This window comes from Opisthocomus hoazin, chromosome 6, assembly GCF_030867145.1.
Source record: "Opisthocomus hoazin isolate bOpiHoa1 chromosome 6, bOpiHoa1.hap1, whole genome shotgun sequence".
NCBI classification, from domain to species: domain Eukaryota; kingdom Metazoa; phylum Chordata; class Aves; order Opisthocomiformes; family Opisthocomidae; genus Opisthocomus; species Opisthocomus hoazin.
In genome coordinates, this window is record NC_134419.1 from 32150479 (window position 1) to 32168059 (window position 17581).

A 17581-nucleotide genomic window follows, 5' to 3' on the forward strand; every position below is an offset into this window, starting at 1 on the left:
GTATCACTCTTCATTCCCAGTGTCAGCACTGGCTATTTGTCCCTTGTGACTGCCTCTCCCCAGTAGCAACACGACGGCCCTCAGGGTCACACCACAGTGTGAAAGCCGGAAGAACCTGGAGAGCGTGGGGAACACCTACCCCGAGTGCCCCCCGCCGGGCCGCTGCCCTGAAGCCTGCAATATCAGTAATAATTTCCCCTATTTCAGCCAAGGCTGCTCTGCTACCGAGCTGGGCCAGGCAGGTGTACTGAGAAGAGGGTTCAGGTCCACAGAACTCATGTTTCCCGTCGCATCAGCAGGATGACACATCCCCACGGAGCTGGGCAAGGACAAGGTATTCATACTCACTGCAAGAAGCACCAACGGGTAGCCAGGTTTCATGCCTACGACCAAGATATGTGATCTACCTCTCGCAGTAAAAACCATGAATTTGATACATCTTCTGGAGACACGAGGATATTTAATCTGTGGGACCAGGAGAAAGGTGAAGGACAGCAACGCGAGATGGGTTCTAGTAAGAGCAAGGACTCTGTTCTCATGAGACTCATATCTTGGCGTAAGCAAATTGGAATTCCACCTGCTAATGGACTGAAGCAGCAGCTGTTGCTCACTTAAAGCAGCAGCACACATTCTTGCATGTAGGAAATCATGAAAGATTTTACACTTGCATCTTTTGGCAGAACTCTTGGAGGGGAGGTTCTCCAGAGGAACTTCCCAGCTGGAGTGGGCGAACTGCAAGAGCGATGAGGAACAGCTCCAGAGCCCTGAGCGTTTTATCCAGAACAGCTGGAAATGGAAGGAGAACATGCACGTTCACGTACAGGAATTTTACACAACGGAAGTAAGGAGCGCATCCAAGGTAAAGTGGGATTTAACATCCTCAGCGGGACAGAACACTTGAGTACCAGTTGCTTTGGGACAGCCACAGAAAAGCCCAGACTACCCAGGGTTTTATCTGTATCATCCCAGTGCCATCCTAACTGGCGTTTGTGCCATGTTCCTGCTCAACCTCACTTTGCTCCCTCTGCCCACCCTCCGGCCATCCCGTCCAGCCCCCCAGCCCTGCCTTCCCCTGCCCTCCCCTCTCCCGTTTAGATCCCCCTCCTCCCCTTCCCAAAGCCACGATGGCAAATGCGATGATGCTGAGATCATCAGCAGCTTTGGGTCCTGTATGAACACGTGGGGAGACAACGCTTGGCTTGAAAACCTTAAAGCCTAAGCAAGAACAAGGCAGAACACGCAGGGGATTTGAACAGAACAAAGTGCAGGGCCAGGGTGGAGGCAGACAGGAGCAACTAAACGTTTGCTGTGTGTATTCTGCAGGCTTCAAAGCTTTGGGAAAAAATACCACCTGAAATGAAAATAAAAAGACTTTTAGCAAATCATCCCCTTGAGTATAGATTTTACATTCAGTAAGTTCAATATGAAAGGTTTTCACACTCATTATGTACAAGATTTCATAAACGTACAAAGCATAAATCTAAATTGCTTAGAATCCAGTCTTTTATGTGAACCTGTAATAAATGCTCCTCTGTACATCCACAGCTCAAACACTGCAGCTCCTGCAGCTCAGGAATTGACTGAAATGGAAACTGGGCTGATCGCACTCACTGCTCTGGCATGAGAGGAATGAACACATTAATTAATACAAGGTAACTCTCTTTTCACAACTGATGATGTTATTATTACCCAAAAAATCCGATGCCTGAAAGCAGCAGGGAGCAATTCTCTGTGCCTCCACAGCTTGTCGCTCTCTCACTCCACACCGTCAGATCTTCCCCGGCAAGCGGACAGCTTCGGGAATAGCGTGGGGACACTGGTACGGGGGGCCAGAGCTCGGGGGGGACGCAGCCTTGGGGCCCGCGCTGGCACCCCAGCAATGCACCCAGCCACAGAGACACGAGAAGGGAACTCCTTCCGCTGCTCCACATGGCCATGGACCCCTCGGCTCACCTGGGCAGCCCCCCAGGCCAAGCGGGAGCAACGCTGTCCTGAACGCCGAGTCGTGCCGCCCGCGTCGCCCTCCATCCGCCGAAGTTACACAAAACACACCTACAACCGGAGCGCAGAAAGGGCGAACTTTCAATCAGCATAGGCTTACTGAGTCCAAACTGTTTAAAGTTAAAGTTTATTTGTATTCTTTGTAGGAATATCAATAAAAGACCTCAAATGTATCTATATCTGTACATATTACAAGAACCTTCAAAAATTATTCACAGAACAAAAATAAATCTTCTTTAGAACAAACCCAGGCAATGAAATGCAGAAATGGATCTCAGAGACCAAACAGTCCAGTGCTACTAGCATAAAAATACGGCTTGAAAAACAAGTTTATTACTTTTTAAGGTGTACTTTGTTGAAATAAAAAATAAATTATTTAGAGCTATCATTGTAAAACAGTTCTGTGTAGTAACACTCTTATTAAGGCCCTTGAGACAGAAAATCTATTTTTACAGGTAGGATTCCGGGCAGGCATATCTGTAACGACACGCTCGCTCTCACGGGAGTTAACTTTCTGTGGAGAAGGACATACCCAAAGCATCAGCCTAAATTTAACCCTTCTGGCTCTGCCAGACTCAGCTGGATACCTGTGGCTGACCACGCTAATCGCTGGTGGAAACACATTTCATGGCTCCACTCGGACAGGAACTGTTCTCCAGGAACAACACAGTTTTGCGGAACACAGACAGAATTCGCACGTACACGGTGACCTTAGCCAGGTAAGCATTGCTGACGCTTTCCATGGGCGCCGTTCTAAAACTGACAATTGAGTATTCAGATGAAGTTAAAAGCTGGTGGGCTTAAGCAAGCTTTAAAACCTGAAATTAATAAATCATGTTAAAAACAAAAAAGCCTAAGCCAACCCAAAACAACTGCAAGAATGTAAAATAAAACCCATTTCTTGGATGGCTTACTAGCTGGATACAGAATTTATTACTAGACACACCTTACATTCTCTAACTAGAAAATACAGACATCCCTTTCCACGCTCCTCTGGATCCCCTGCCTGAGTTAAGCCACTGGAGAGGACTGCTGCAAAACGTGTAGCTGTATGAATCTGTGCTTTTGTGCATAGCTGCCCATTTCTAACACACCTGGGGAATAACAGTTGGTAATTCCTGAACGTGAAATCTGCCTATTTCCTTTTAAAAAAAGGGCTGAATTCCTTGAGTTGCCAAGAACGGGCATTCACCGGATGCCGCTCCGAGGCCGTGTGCCCCCTCTCCTCCACCAGCGCCCACCTCACGCCACGCCGGTACCTCTGCCCTTCCCACGCTCCGCAGGTGCCGCACGCAGCACGGCAGACTGCCACAGCGCTACGAAACGGGCTCCGTCCCCTGCCTCGCCACGCTGGCCGCGAGCTTCTGCCACACACTTGGGAATCTGGGTGGCTTTGCAGTCTGGGAAGAAGCATCCTAGAGCAGTATCAAGTAACGTGGCCAGCAAGCACCGAGACACCAGGACGGGACAACTTTTCCGTCTCCGTCTTGTGAACACACGAGCGCTGCTCCTGCAGGGTATTAAATTTTTCCTGCACTACTGCAGCTGTTTCCAAATGAGAGCAGCAGCTCCTTGAACAGCATTAGACACAGCCCAGTGGCATCTGCTGAAAGCAGGAACCAAAACCTGACGTCTGTAACGCTCATCATCAGGCTTCACAGTATTTACGTCTCTCCCTGCTGCAGAAACCCACCGCCCACCAGCCCCAGTGTGATCAGGCCCAGTCAGGGCTCTCACTCCAAAGCAGACAAGACCTTTCGGCTGCCACGTGGTTCAGTGCTGCTTGAATTTTATCAGCCTGGACAAAACAGAAGCTGGCATTTTCACATATCGTCGGCTGGAAGCGGCTTTTTCTCTAGAAAGCTGCTTGGTAACAAACCGGCTTTTTCTCTAGAAAGCTGCTTGGTAGCAAACCAGCAGAGGCAGCCGCCCGCAGAACTCGGGAGCGTAAGGTTTTGTTCTGCAGCTAATCAGTTTTAGCCTTGCAGCACTGCGAGTCTTCTGCAACCTTCGCCGCCTTTCGGGCCCACGGGCAGCCTCCCCTCCAGAGCTGGAGGCAGAGGAGTACGCTGTGCACCTCAGGGTAGAAGATGAGCTAGAAGAGACCCAACCAGCCTAGCAATGAGCCGTGACGACGATTCGGATGGGTCAGACTCTTTCGGAATAGCAACTTTTTTGTACAAGCATTCCAGAAGCTTAAGAAATACATAGGAGAAGGTGTGTTATTAGATTGATTAATTACGGGAGAGCTCACCAGAACACATCCCTCTCGGGGCAGGTATTATTTCCCCTCTAAAAATCAGGGCTGAAACGCTTCCCCTATTGCATTTCTCTGCAGAAACCAATGCCTTGGAGCCTTCAGCAAGGAACCGCACAGCTCCGCCAACGATCTCTGATCGATTGCCAGCAAGCTGGAGAGCTCCGGTGAAACGCTGTTCCCAGATCAATGCTAGACAAACGCTACCGGAATGACGCATCTGCTGCTGCGTTGTCCTCGTCCCTGCGACCATGCGCTCTCACATCTCTGTCACAGAGCACCCGTGCTATTTGCACTCTGCAATCAGCGAGTGATGCACACGCCCAGCTGAAAAGGCTGCTTTTGGGAACAAATCTCCCCTGATGCAGCTGTATCATTACGTTACCTAGCGAAGGGGACACACAGAGCACACAAAAAGACTGAACAAAAAAGGGGATTGCAAAGTTTCTTGTGAAAGAGAGCTACTCACAAGATGGACTAACACAAACTCGATAGAGTGCCTACGGCTGCGATGCCTGAAGGGAGAAGAAAAGCAGGAGGAACTTAAAGGCACAGTCTGAGGCAGAAAATAGCAGAGATCAGCAACGACCCAGAGCTGGAAGACGGTTTGGGAAGTATCGAAAAGAAATCACTACTGAGCAAACGCCGAGCAGAACCCCAGGTGCGTCAGACAGTGCTGACCAGGCTACAACACAGCAGGAACAAGACAGGGATGCTCCTTGGCCTGTGGGACCAAGCCACACTCGAGCAGCCGAAAGAACTAAGCATTACATCTCAACCCCAGCTCGCTGCAGACAAGTCTCCTCTAGATGTAAATTAACAGCCACGGCCTCGCGAGGAGCGATTCCTACGTGTTTTTCTTACATGTCCTACAGCGCGGAAGATGTGGTCTCTGTATTTATGCATAGTTAGAAACGTAACACACTTGTGTGGTGACCTTTAACTGAAGTATCGTAACACCATAACCAGGCAGAACGGCGAACATGCTGCGCTCTGTCACAAGCTGCGCTCGCCACAGAAGCGAGAGGAATTCATTTCCAAACGAATTTGACAACAGACCTTGAGTTTGGGGCCTCAGTGCTGCCAATCCTCCACGTCAAGGCAACGTGGGCCCCTCTCAGGAAGCCAAGAACACACTCGTGATGTAGTACAACTTCAGAGATCTAGAAACTTCTCCAGATCGCGGGCCACACGATTTCAGTCACAGCCACCTCGTTAACTCCCTCCTAGCTGCAGCCTGAACTGTGTGCTTACACACATCCCACCACCAGGCACCCTCTCGAGTTTTGTCTCGTTTTGAGGTCAAGTTTTCCAATTTCTAATTCCCATAACTACTTTGAATGGTTAATCACACACACTGTTATTAGTAGACTTCTGTAATTCATAATGTCCATTGCTGTCGCAATAATTTTATTTACTTTGAGAGTCTGGGGGCTAGAAACCTATACCAGAAAGTGAAGGTGAAGATTCAACACGCTATTACTTGACTAAATCTTGTGGCATTTGATGAAATCGTGAGAATTGACAATACTGTGTCATTTATTGTTCATCTTTTACAGTTTGCAAATGTCATTATCTTCCACGAGAAGGTCACTTTGTAATTATATACACATTCACACACAGCCTGCAAGTGTGCTTCTGTGAAATGCAACTGAAAGTAACTGGAGACGAAACCTCAGTCAAAACTCCTTCAGAATAAAATGGTGCGTACAGAACTCCAAAGAAAAAAAAACCCAATGCTTTAAAGTATCCAGAGAAAGTCAAATCTCAGTGGAAATGGAAGATCTTGTAACAGAAACGTCCCAAAAGCATTTTTTATTGGAACTAGACTGGCTAAGCTAGTGGCTGAAACAGTGAAATTGAATGAGAGTTAAAATCTAGAAATCCTCTAGGACAAAGGAGGTTTTGCGTACGGCAGCCTGCTCTGCCAGGCATGGGCACCCTTCGGTTCACCTCTTCCTCGGAGCATTGACCTGACTGTTCCCGACGGAGCGCGGAGAATGAATTCAGGGTGTCACTGCACGCTGCGTACAGTGCGGACTGGATAGCAATTAAAAAAAAAAAGTATTTACAGGTCTGTAAAGTCTCAGAACAGAAAATATACAACTGCATCAGAACTGGGGTAAGAAAGAAAGAATCCTACCTTGAAAAACTGCAGATTCCCTCTGTCTGACGGGAAGCCTGACTGTGTGCAAATGCAAGGACACAAGCTTGCTGCTCCAAGCTTTTCCCTTGTTCAAAATGACTGAAATTGTTTTGCCAGAGCCCCACTAAAAGCAGGGTCCAGCAAGAGCCAATTTTCTTGCTAAAACATTTGCTATCGAGTTTGCATTCAGTTAAAGAACAGCTAGAGAAGAGCGGGATAAAACCAGCAGAGGAGTTTTCTTACAGAATTCATTTCGCTGCTACTTCACTCCACTCGTGCACTTGTGTCAGGCAGCCTGGTACGTACAGCTGCGGCCCAACGCAACCCGCCGCACGCCTCGCGCTCTCACCCACGACACACATGCGCTCACTCTCCCCTCTTCCGCCTCCAAGGACTGCAGTGCTTTCCATGAGAAAAAAAAAAAAAAAAAATAAAAATAGCAATAATTAAAAAAATCTACAGTATTCACTTCCTTTTGGTATATTACATCGGCGTTTTCTGTACATGACCCCAGAGCTCCCTCTATTTACACAGTGACATGGAAGGACATGTTCTCGGGAGCCCGGTTCTCCTGGCCTTGAGCGGGGAATTGAAGCCCACCTGTCAGAGTCCTCCTTTCTCTTTTCCATTTTATTAGCAGCATTATGTAAACCTGTAAGGGGAAGAGGGGGCTACGTCGAAGCTTTCTTGAATCCGCTCCCTCTCGCCTTTCTCGCGGGGAGGCGGCCGGCAGCATCCGCCCCATCAGCAGCTGCTGTTTTTGAATTCACCATTCTCCGTGATGGAAAGCTTGGTGGGGTTGGTGGGGGAGATGCCATTGCGGACTTGCATGCTGTAGCGCTCCTTCACCTGCGTCAGGGCACTCATCAGCCGCGTGTTGGCAGAGTCCAGGGACACGATCCGCTTCTCCTGCAACAAACACCCCACAAAGTCAGAGCTCCGGCGCGTACGAAATGCCTTTGCCCCGCACGCCTGCTTTCGGGGGACCGTCCAGGACCCGGGGCTGCGATAGCGTCGTCGGGTCATTCCCGGGCAGAGGCAGCTTGGCCAACATTCTCTGGTGGGATGGGATGTTCTGCCTCTTTCTGTTTTCTCAGGGCGACATGGCCCCCACGTGCCACAGGCGGTTCACAGCCCGGTCCGGCCCTCCCGGCCTTTCTGCACGACGGAAGGGGACAGCGAGACGAAGTGACACCGGTGAACGGAGCCAGGCGCAGGGCCTTTATCCAGACGGCAACGCAGCATTGTGCCACGGGAAGGGGGGAGCGCATTGGGGTTAATAACAACAGCAAATTTACATTTTTTAAAAAAAATATGTTAGAAAAACAGAAACAGGCAGCAGAAAATAAAAATGGTGGAGGCTTCATCTGGCAGAGAAAAGTGCAAGTGGTACCTAACGGCCGTTGTCTCTGTGTTGTGGATGGAGTGTGCTCAGAAACAACTCAGGGTATGCTTGAAATAAATAAATAAAAAAAAGCAGATAATGGCAGCCTGCAGTCACCAGCAGGAGCGAGGGGGCAACAGCAACATAGAGAAGAAGCAGCCAGAAGCTAAAACTAAGGAGTTACTCGAGGCAAAGGGGGAGAGGGCGGTGTGGGTGGAGCGGGAGATGCCATCGACAGAACACAAAGAACAAACACTGAACACGCTGCTCCTAGACCCATTCCAGCTCAGAGGGGCTCCCGGGCTGCGCCGAATCCAGGGCTCCCGCAGCCCGTTTTTATTCCTCCGGCACACAAAGTGCTGGCCTCCACTTTCAGCAGAAAGATAGAGGATGCGTACGAAATTTATAAAAAAGAAAAAACCCATCAACAAACCCTAGCCTGCTAACACGGCTCGATTATCTGCAGTGGGATAAAGCACTGGAGGGTCAAGCCAAAGAGTTGGTGGCACAATTAGAAATGACAATTTTCATCCTCCCTCGAAAAAAATAAAATAATGCAGCCACACAAAGCAGCAACAGAGACGGCAAAAGGTAAATATGCTCTCCATGCTGCCAGCTGATTGGCTTTTTTTCTTTGAGGAAGAAAAATGTCTAATTTACTCGAATGAAAAAAGCTGCATGCAGGAACTCTTCCCAGTCCAGTCCACTGAGAAACAAACTAGAAGGAAAAAGGGGATGCACAGAAGGCACAGACATTAAGGGACAGTTCAGACACACGGCTTGGGAGACCGAAGTGCTGCGGCAGCCCCCGGAGGTTTTGATCCCTGCACATCAGCTGTGCGGTACGTCAGTAACCGAGTCATGCTTGCTTTTCTCAGTGGGCTTCCCCACAGGGGTAAGCGTTCGGGTGCAAAAACAAAGCAGAATTTAAGTACTGCTTGTATTACAGCCCTGAAGAGACCAAGCTCTGCACAGCAGAGCAAACGGAGGAGAAGAAGGAGGAGGAGGCACAAGCAGACAACAAACGGCAAGGCAGGCTACAGCCTGCCCCAGTACCTGCCCCGATCGAGGCAAGGTAAGCCAAGAAAGCAGGCAACGGAGGAGTTACAGGCCTTAGCCCTCCTCCTGTGCTGGAATAAATCCTGCAGAACACAACTGCCTTAGCAGAAACGTGTTCCTCAGCAAGTCAGAGCTCCTCCTCCTCGGACTAAATTTCACCTGATAATGTAAAATTAAAATTTCTTTCCAAAGTCTACAGCTTTCCAAAGCGTTAAAAAGGAAAGGCTGGTTATTTTCTGGCGCTGACGAGTGCTCACTGTGCCAGTTTGCAAAACAGCTGGAAATCTACGCTTGGGAAAAAAAAAAAAATAAAAAAATCTTTAAAGTGTGAGCTTGGTGAGTAGAGGCATCTTCTCACTCAGAGGAAAAGGCAATCCAACAAACACGTCTCGCATCAGGCACGGGGAGCAGGAGGAGCTGGAATGGGTAGAAGGTCAGCGCGCTGGGCCAGGACCAGGTACTGCTCAGCTAGAGAACTGATCGGGTTTACTTGCCTGTTTGAATTATCTCATCCCCATTTATGACCTGTAATTTAACACAGCGGAGATGTCACTTGCAATAGCAACTGGGCCAGTACTCTTCGCAGCTCCCAGGACAGAGTCTGGCCCTGGCTCGGCCGGAGAGGCCCAGAGGCAGCCTCCAGCGCCCGCCGAGAACAGGGCTGAGCTGCTGCCTCGCCACACTGCTGCATGCTGCGCCCGGCCACCGGGCGACAGAGCAAAGCCCGAAAAGCATCTTGTGCTATGCACAAGTAGCCCAGCTCACTGCTGTTCCCTAGCAGCTGCGGCGCTCCTCAAGATAACCCAGGTTCCAACTCCGCGCCACAAATCTCACATAAAAAAGACCTTTTCTAGCCACTGCTGTATCCCTTTGCCAAATGAATCGCAGACTAAAAAAAATCTTCCCAGCGCAGCTTAGAGGGATTGCTACAGAATCCAGAAAACACTCGGGCTCCTCTGGCGCATCTCTTCTGAATCTTTCACAAGTTTCCTCTTCTGCTCAGGTGCCCATGAAAGGGCAGCGACAACTCAGCTTCCCCCCCAAACTGCCTGACACTAAGGCAGCCAAGGTCTGCTGATGACCTTGCTTGCCCAAGTAGCTAACAGCCCTTGAGAAGAACAAGGTGTCAGATTAGAAGAGGAATCATGAACGCCTCTGGTTTCGCTAGCGTTTTCTCAACAAGTCCCCCTGCAGGTGATGAACGATGCATCATCTGATCAGGTGTGACCAAGGACCACACCGTTCCAGCCCTGTGGGTTTCACAAGTCAGCCGCAGTCCCCTCTGCCAGCTGGTGACACCGAGGGATCGGACTGCTCCGCTCTCCGCCTTGCTGGTCCACAACCTCACGCCGAGGCCGAGAGCCGACTGGCACGGACAGGTAACCAAGGGAGGGGCAAGTTCCTCGTCCAGTCACCGTCTCTCAAATTCTCCCCTTCAGAAACTACTTTTTATGAGCTTTCTCAGTGCCCCTTTCACCTTCTCGAGACAGACAAACAAGGCGTCACCTCCTTCAAAAACCAGGCGGCTGCTTGGGCGAGCTGCCGTTCCACCGGTGTGCAACAGCACGGTGCCCTGACTGCGCCCATCGCTGGAACACGGCCCAGCAAACTCCACTTCTGCTCCAGCTTCCACTTGCCGTACTCCTTGGTCAGCCTGGGGGCTGCTGTACTGTTCCCCCACCGCCAAGAAAATCAAAAAATACAGCGACTGACTACCTTTCTGTTCATTCTCCAGCAATTCGAGAGCAAGTCCTCACAGAAGGGATTCCATCTTGAGCTGCATCTCGAAAGGGTGCCTACACCGGTGTCTCCGTGTACAGCACCTCGCACAACAACTAGGAACTACATATGGTGTAATTCGAGCAGGGTTTTCTTTTTGCTCTGCAGGGCTAGGTAACAGAAGCGCCATGTTATTGCACACAAGTGATTTATTCAGATCAGATGGCACGGATCCAAAAATCCAGCTTTCATGAACAGTCCTTCTGAAGAACTGTGGGGAACAGGCACAGGCAGTAGGAAAAGCAGAACTCTTCAAACTATCAAAGAGAGATCTGCTATAAATATGCTCCTAGTGTTACCCAGCTTTTAAAAACACAGCTTTTTCCTACTTTGTATTTTCCCTGCAGCTCCACGTGAGCTCAAACACTTCTATCATTGCTGGCCATTCAACAGGAAAAAACTGGCCAGGGTCTGCCCTTTTGTGCCCACTTATGTCTATACTCTAACACACCAGCACCACCGCTAACCACGGTCAGCTGAGGCTCCCTCACCCCACCACTCTTTGCGTAGGCGAACAACTTTCTGAAATAACTTGGGTTATTCCCGAAACGGGTCGTTGTCTTAAGAGTAGCTACTAAGGCAAGTTTATAGTTGGAACTACCGAAAAGCCCAGAAGCAGGAAAGATGTCCTCCAAATGCAAATACCACGAACATAACACGGCAGGCAGATATCAAACCAGCCTTGGGTTCCATTGTACGAGCGTTGCTCTCCGGGATCAGCAGACACAGAGGAAAAGCTGGAATGATCCCACACAACACACCCACATGCATTGCCCACCGAGTGCCACTTCCCACAGCCGACGTGTGCTGGCTGAGGCAAGCACTGCACGTCTGGGGCAAAGTGGGCATTTCTCCGGGCCTGACGTGGACAGTCAGATGGGGTGAAATGCCACGTATGACATTACATAGGGCAATGCTCCACTGCAAGCATTCTCTTGTCTTGACTCCAATGTTCAAAGCCGTGCTTTTAGCTCGCATAGCTGAGATGCATGCACATGGCAATTAAACTATGCTGGTATGAGGCACAGCTTCTCCGGAGTTCCCAGGCCCACGCTTGGAACAACGTCTACACAACCCACTGCTATTCCTTTACCCCCCCTGGGATCTTGCAAAGTAGAAAAGGTTTCGGAGAAGCGATTAGTCCCACGATTTGTGGTCAGGCTGTCTCAAAGCCTAGTGTCAGACAGTACAGTCTTTATTAATTAAAAAGCCCCAATTCTCTCCCAGAAGGCAGTAAGCCACCTGTGTGACACTGTGGGCCAATACCGGCTTGGGAGCTAGATACCTGTGCTGGGGCGGGAGGGTAGGGGGAACAACGGGTTCTACGCACAGAACACGTGGTTCTTGGAGATCCTGGGCTCCTTACCTGTGCATCAATAATTTTCTGCTTTGCATCGATGACAGCTTGCATCTCTGCATGATCCTTCTTCAGCTCCTCTTCAACCGCCATCAGTCTGATGAGCAAATAGAGTTCCAAATCAGGACAGTTTAACACTATTCCAGAGCGTTTCAGGTACTCTGGCCTGTTGGTTTGACTTCTCTGATTGTCCTGACTCTGCAAGAGAAGAATTCTGCTGCGCTTGGGAAAGCTTATCTATCGATCCGACACTCCCAATTGCCTAACCTTGTTATTCTCAAAATGGACACTGCCAAAAACGCAACTGCTCTGAAAAGCTACTGCCTCGAGCGCAGATTCCAAACAAAGCAGCAAGACCTGTTATAAGCACAACAGACACTGGAGTTAAAAGTCCCCAGATCTTCTCCTTCACTCTCCTGGCAATCTGAGGCAAGTTTCCACACCCGCATCCCCACTTCTCCACCTCTAAGGCAGGATGGCATCAGCTCAGAGACGTCAAGAAGCCCACACAGCTACCTTGAGGGTCAAAGGAACACGTGATACTGGGGAGCTGCTTGTCCTGCACGGCCCCAAACTTCCCAGAGCCTCACCTGCTGATGATACTTTTCATCTGGCTGTCCTTCTCCTCCTGTTGCCTGCGCAGTCTCTCCTCGCTGTCTTCCAGCCTGGACTTGTACTCCATCAGCAGCTTCTGCATTTGCTGCTCTTGCACCAGGAGCCGCCGCTCATACTCCTCCAGCCGGCGACTTGACACCTTCAGGCGCTCCTTCAGCTTCACTATCTCTTGTTCGTACTGGAGGCAGAAGGAAAGAGGGAAAGAATCAGATCATTGTACTCTTCTGCTGCTGTTCAGAGAAGGACATTGGTTTTTAAATGAAAAATAAATTGATAGAAGGAAATGACAAGCAAACATTTGTGGGCAACCACAGAGAAGGAGCACAAAGGCTCCCACTGAGCATTAAAGCTCCGCCCACACTGTAGGATGTAATTCTGGAGCATAATTTAAGCACCTGAGAGGGCTCTGACACAGCTCCTGACCGGTAACATTCCCGGTTACTCCGGACTCAAGCAGTTCCCAGACAAAAAGCTGCTAACAGTGCTCCACTGTAAAAATGTCCTGGGGTGACCAAACTTACAAAACGAACCACTCTGGGACCCCAAGAACTCGCTTTCCAGGACCTCATCAAGGCATTAAGCCATGTGCAGAGACAGAGCGAATCATTCACTACAGAGCAGAGCCCGTAAGTTTACTCAGCTGAGGTTTTGTTCTTCTACTTACTGTCTCTGCGGACAATCACTTCTGCACTAGTGCAATGAATCTCAACGTATTCCACTTTGGTTTGGGTTCATTCACCTTTCCTAATAATCCCATGCTGCTGCTTCTTGTCCACCAAATGTTCTTCTCCTCAAAGTACCAAACCTCCTGCTAAACACCATCACCATAGCAGCTCATAGATGTTAACTGTATTTGCAAAAATGGTAGCTACTCCTGAAAATAAATACGCTTTAAAAAAAAGATGATGGACGTTTCTGCGTAGCCCAGAAACACAGCATCACCTCGATGACAGGCATTTGCCTCAGGGGAAGCCCAAGACAAAACCTGAGTGTAACTACTGATGAAGGCTGAATTGCATTTACAGAGTCTTGTAGAATCCCTTAGCACACCCTAAGCTATACTCAGGTCAGGTTAACAATCGTGGGGTGTTTTTTTAATGGAGTTTAATGATCACTAAAAAATTTTGCAAGCATAGAAAAATGGTAACATGCTGTAGCTACAGCGTTGTCATAAAAAATAATGACTTGAGCAGGACCTAATACACTCTGGGAGTGACTCACCATGCAAGCAAGCGCCAAGCACCCGCCTGTAATGTACAAACCCTCGGCTGTGTCAGTCTGCACCCATCCGACACGCTGCAGCCTGTAAGGGGGTAATCTACAGCATGGGATCCTTGCTACAGACATGCTGACAGCACGTACAGCAGGAACCTTGGCCGACACAACCCACGTTCGAAAGCATCACTCTCACAGCAGCGTCTGAAAGCCGTTCTGGACAGGACTCACTGCCAGCCCTCGAGTAAAAGCTACCTTCTCAGCATGCTTGACTTCATCGGGATTCTGCTCTGCGTCCTCCTCCACTTCTTCATACTGCCCGTTATTGAGAACCCACGCAGCTGTCCTTTCCACTGGTGACATTGTGGCCGAGTCCACAGGCGACTGAACCTGGAGCAGAGATACCTGTAAGCATTTTTCAAAGAAACTACATACAGATCAGCTCTAAAATCCACTTTATTTGTAGGAGAAAACCAACCAACCATGGATCTGTCAGTCTCAAAGGATCCCCCAAACCTCTCTTGCAGAGATATTTCATCCTCCCTTGACTTTGCACCCACAACACTGACTTGAGTCCCTCTAAAACCAATGCACTTGAGAATTTTTTCTTCCTCTCTAAGTGAGCTTCTCTCTGGAAAAGTTCTCGTTTCCAAATCCTGTTCGCATCCATGCTTCCCCTTTGCCAGATTCTCAGTAAGGCTTTCTCAACCTGTGATTTCTCTCACAAAGCAAACAATAGCGACAAAGCTCCGCTCGCAGCCTGCTCAGGTAAGGCTGGTTTTTCTGGAGTACGGAAGAGCCTGACTTGGGAGCAACCTTCTCGGCCAGGCTGCAGACAGACTCGGCAATGGAGGATGGGGCCGCGTGGCTTGGACACGAGACGGCACAGCAGTGCTTCAGAAGCGTCAGAGAGTCGGTGTAGCGTTGTCACTGCGGCGCCTATCAGGCTTAGACGGTCTATCGTAGCACATACACCCGACAAGGCTGTGGAAGGAAGTCAGGGCCAGCGCCGCTCACTGGGAAAACTGCAAAACGCCATCAGAGGCTGTCCTTGAAGGGACTCCGAAAGGCAAGCCAAAAAAAGAAATAAGCAACTCTCCACCCAGCTGGGGAAAATATGGCTTGCTACAAATTCCAAGCAATTTTCATGGACAAAGACAAGTTCATAAGCACAAGAATTAGCATAATTACCCTTGAAAGAGCAACACTGTCTTAACTTTCTGAGAAATGCGGAAAATCAGCTTTGCCTCCCCTCCAACTGTTGCTTCTTTTTGTGCTCAAGCAGCTCTTCAGCTCACTGCCCCGTTTCAGTGCTGTACCAGCGTGAAACGCACTCCGTGGCAGGGGGGTTTTGAAGCCTAAGTTTCAGCGAGGAGCTCGTTATGGGAGAGGAACAGCTTCTCTACACGAGGGTTCATGTCAGCCTCCATCTCCGTTTCCTGTGTTCCCGAGGACAGGGCTGGCGAGCGCTGCATACATCCCACGCCAGCGCTGACCACAGGCTCTGCCTGCAGCAGCTCAGCTCTCCTGAGCAGCAATGAAGACTCCAGCATGGGAAGAACCCTCAGCAAGGATGGGTATAAAGGCAAAGGAAAGGAGTAGGAATTAGGTAAAAATCCCTGGATTTAGGGAGAGGCCTTTGGCTAGAAGGACATCTTCACAGCAGAAGAGCTAACGGCCCCTTTCAAGTGCGGCGTGACAGCCTGGCAAAGCTCCTTAGTTAGGTTTTTTTTGACAGTATTTGCTGTGAGGCAGCCACGGTGAGGGAGGCTATGAACTGTGCGTGGCTCTTCTCAGAGGTGAACACCTCAGCTCTGGGAATTGTTGGAGGAATCAGGAACAGCTACGGACCAACAGTGTCACCGTTCGTTGGAGTTACGGAGGACCAAGACAGCAGATGGGTGACCATGAGCTACATCGCCAACCTTGTAACAGGCTGCTGATCGCCAGCAAACCTTGCCAAACAACCTTGCAAGCTCTAGGACAGAATATTTTCAGCAGCCAAATTCAGAAAACCTGCAAAGACCAAGTGGACGGCAAGCATACTAATGGGTTCTGAGGTATACTCTAATAAAGGGGAAAAAAAGAAAAGCCTGCTCGCAACATGTATTAATTCCCCTCTCTGCCTCTCTTCCAGAGGAACACACTGACATTTCTGTTCCCACCTACCTACGGAATGGAAATGGAAGGCAAAAACTGACCTCTCCCAGCAAACAAAGGGCCTAGCTCTACACTCAGAAACAAACAGGACTTGTACAGAACAGAGTCTAATAACGCCCACAAAGCATGCCTAGAAAGAACATGCCCAGAAAGAACATGCCCAACTTCTCTCTTTTTTTTTTCCTTTTTAAATAAGAACAGAATTCCACAACATGATTTGCAATTAAAAGGATGCAATGGAATTTGCCTCAAAAAATTTTGGCCACTTGATTTGGCACACTTCAAGACATGTCTCAAGGGTGTGGGGAAGGAAAGAACAAAATCGATTCCTCTGAATAAAGTACGAGCAAGGACTCTAATGAATCCAGTGAAAACAATTAGCATGGAAAGTAAAGTGGAAAAATAAGTAGATGCACACCGCGTACTAGAGGGGGGAAGGAGACTGCCCTGAAGCCAGTCACGGTCGCAGGCTTCTATGAAGCTGAATGTAAAAAGTAACCTGAGCAGTGGAACGTCTGAGACGTCACTTTGAAGTCGAACAAGCAAAAGCAACTGATTTGCTTGGGGCAGACGGGTGCTCAGCAATTTCAGATAAGAAGAGCTGGGGGTCTGCAAACAGCTAACGGAGTATTTCTTGTACATACACCCAGGGCAGAGCCAGCCGTTCACGGCGCACGCACAAAGACCGGAGACGCAAGACCTGTACTTTCTCCTCCTGACCTCAGCTCCTCCAAAGCAAAGCCTTCTTCGTGTATTTGTGTAGGCACTTCCCATAACAAGCCCTGAGGAGAGGCACCAGCTCTCCAGGAATTCTGGCCAAGACACCGCACAGAACCATACCACAAAACTCCGCAGATCATACAACACAGGTTCACTCCGGATGCCTGAGAGCTGCAGAGCGAGTTTCTCCTTCATATTTATCCTTGTTACCGGCCTAAAAACTTCCTAGCAGCTCCACACTGTCCAAAGGAGGACACAAACATCTGCACTTCAAATAGCACCCAATTACTTTTTTTGGTATTACTAACTTGGCATAATAGCCTTTGCTTTGTGATTCAGTGTTTCTGATCTCCTTGTACTTTAATGAACTTCACGTATCAAAGCAGCTTCGAAGCCCGGATTGCTCCTGGGTTCCCAGGCACCATACAGATTTTCCGCCTTCTGACTGTAACATCCAGGAGTCTGCCAGGAAAGCCACACCAGGAGGGACACCAGCAAAACCTTTGGCAGAGCTGGAGCTCATGCTGGCAACTGAGTTCTTCTGCTGGCTTCACCTATGAGCAGCTTTCTGGAGTGAAATCCCTCGCTCGTGCCTGGGTGCAGGGCAGAATCCTTTCTAGAAGGTCTTGGGCAAAGCGGGAGCTTAAAAAACGTCCTTCAGTACTAGGTAAGGTAAAGCAATCAGGACCATGTTTACCCGCACAGTGACTACAGAAGCAAAGGCTCAGCCCCAGAACAGCCCAGGCATTGCCAACGTCACGCTCCGAACAACCACCACCTTCCCTCGGACCCGTAAATCTGACATTTTCTGCCTTGGCCGTAGCGCCAAACATTTAAACTCTTATTTTAACATTAAACTCATTTAGGAAAAACTTTTCGTTTACAGCA

The 17581-nt window shown here is 49.3% G+C and overlaps 1 protein-coding gene across 13 annotated transcripts in view; it reads right to left on the reverse strand.

Annotated features, from left to right (window-relative positions):
* Positions 1-2170: 2170 nt before the first annotated feature.
* Positions 2171-17581, reverse strand: part of RASAL2 (RAS protein activator like 2) — a 193412-nt gene continuing 178001 nt past the window's right edge. For 10 of the 13 annotated variants that reach the window (XM_075422580.1, XM_075422579.1, XM_075422582.1 and 7 more), the window contains 4 exons: positions 14069-14203; positions 12574-12776; positions 11993-12080; positions 2171-7313 (listed from right to left, as the gene is read on the reverse strand). In XM_075422580.1, coding sequence (XP_075278695.1) covers positions 7149-7313; positions 11993-12080; positions 12574-12776; positions 14069-14203 — 591 coding nt within the window. In that variant the 3' untranslated portion in view covers positions 2171-7148. Of the gene's footprint in view, positions 7314-9152; positions 9373-11992; positions 12081-12573; positions 12777-14068; positions 14204-17581 lie in introns of those variants that run through there. The other 3 variants (XM_075422577.1, XM_075422576.1, XM_075422585.1) reach the window with 2 other exon arrangements.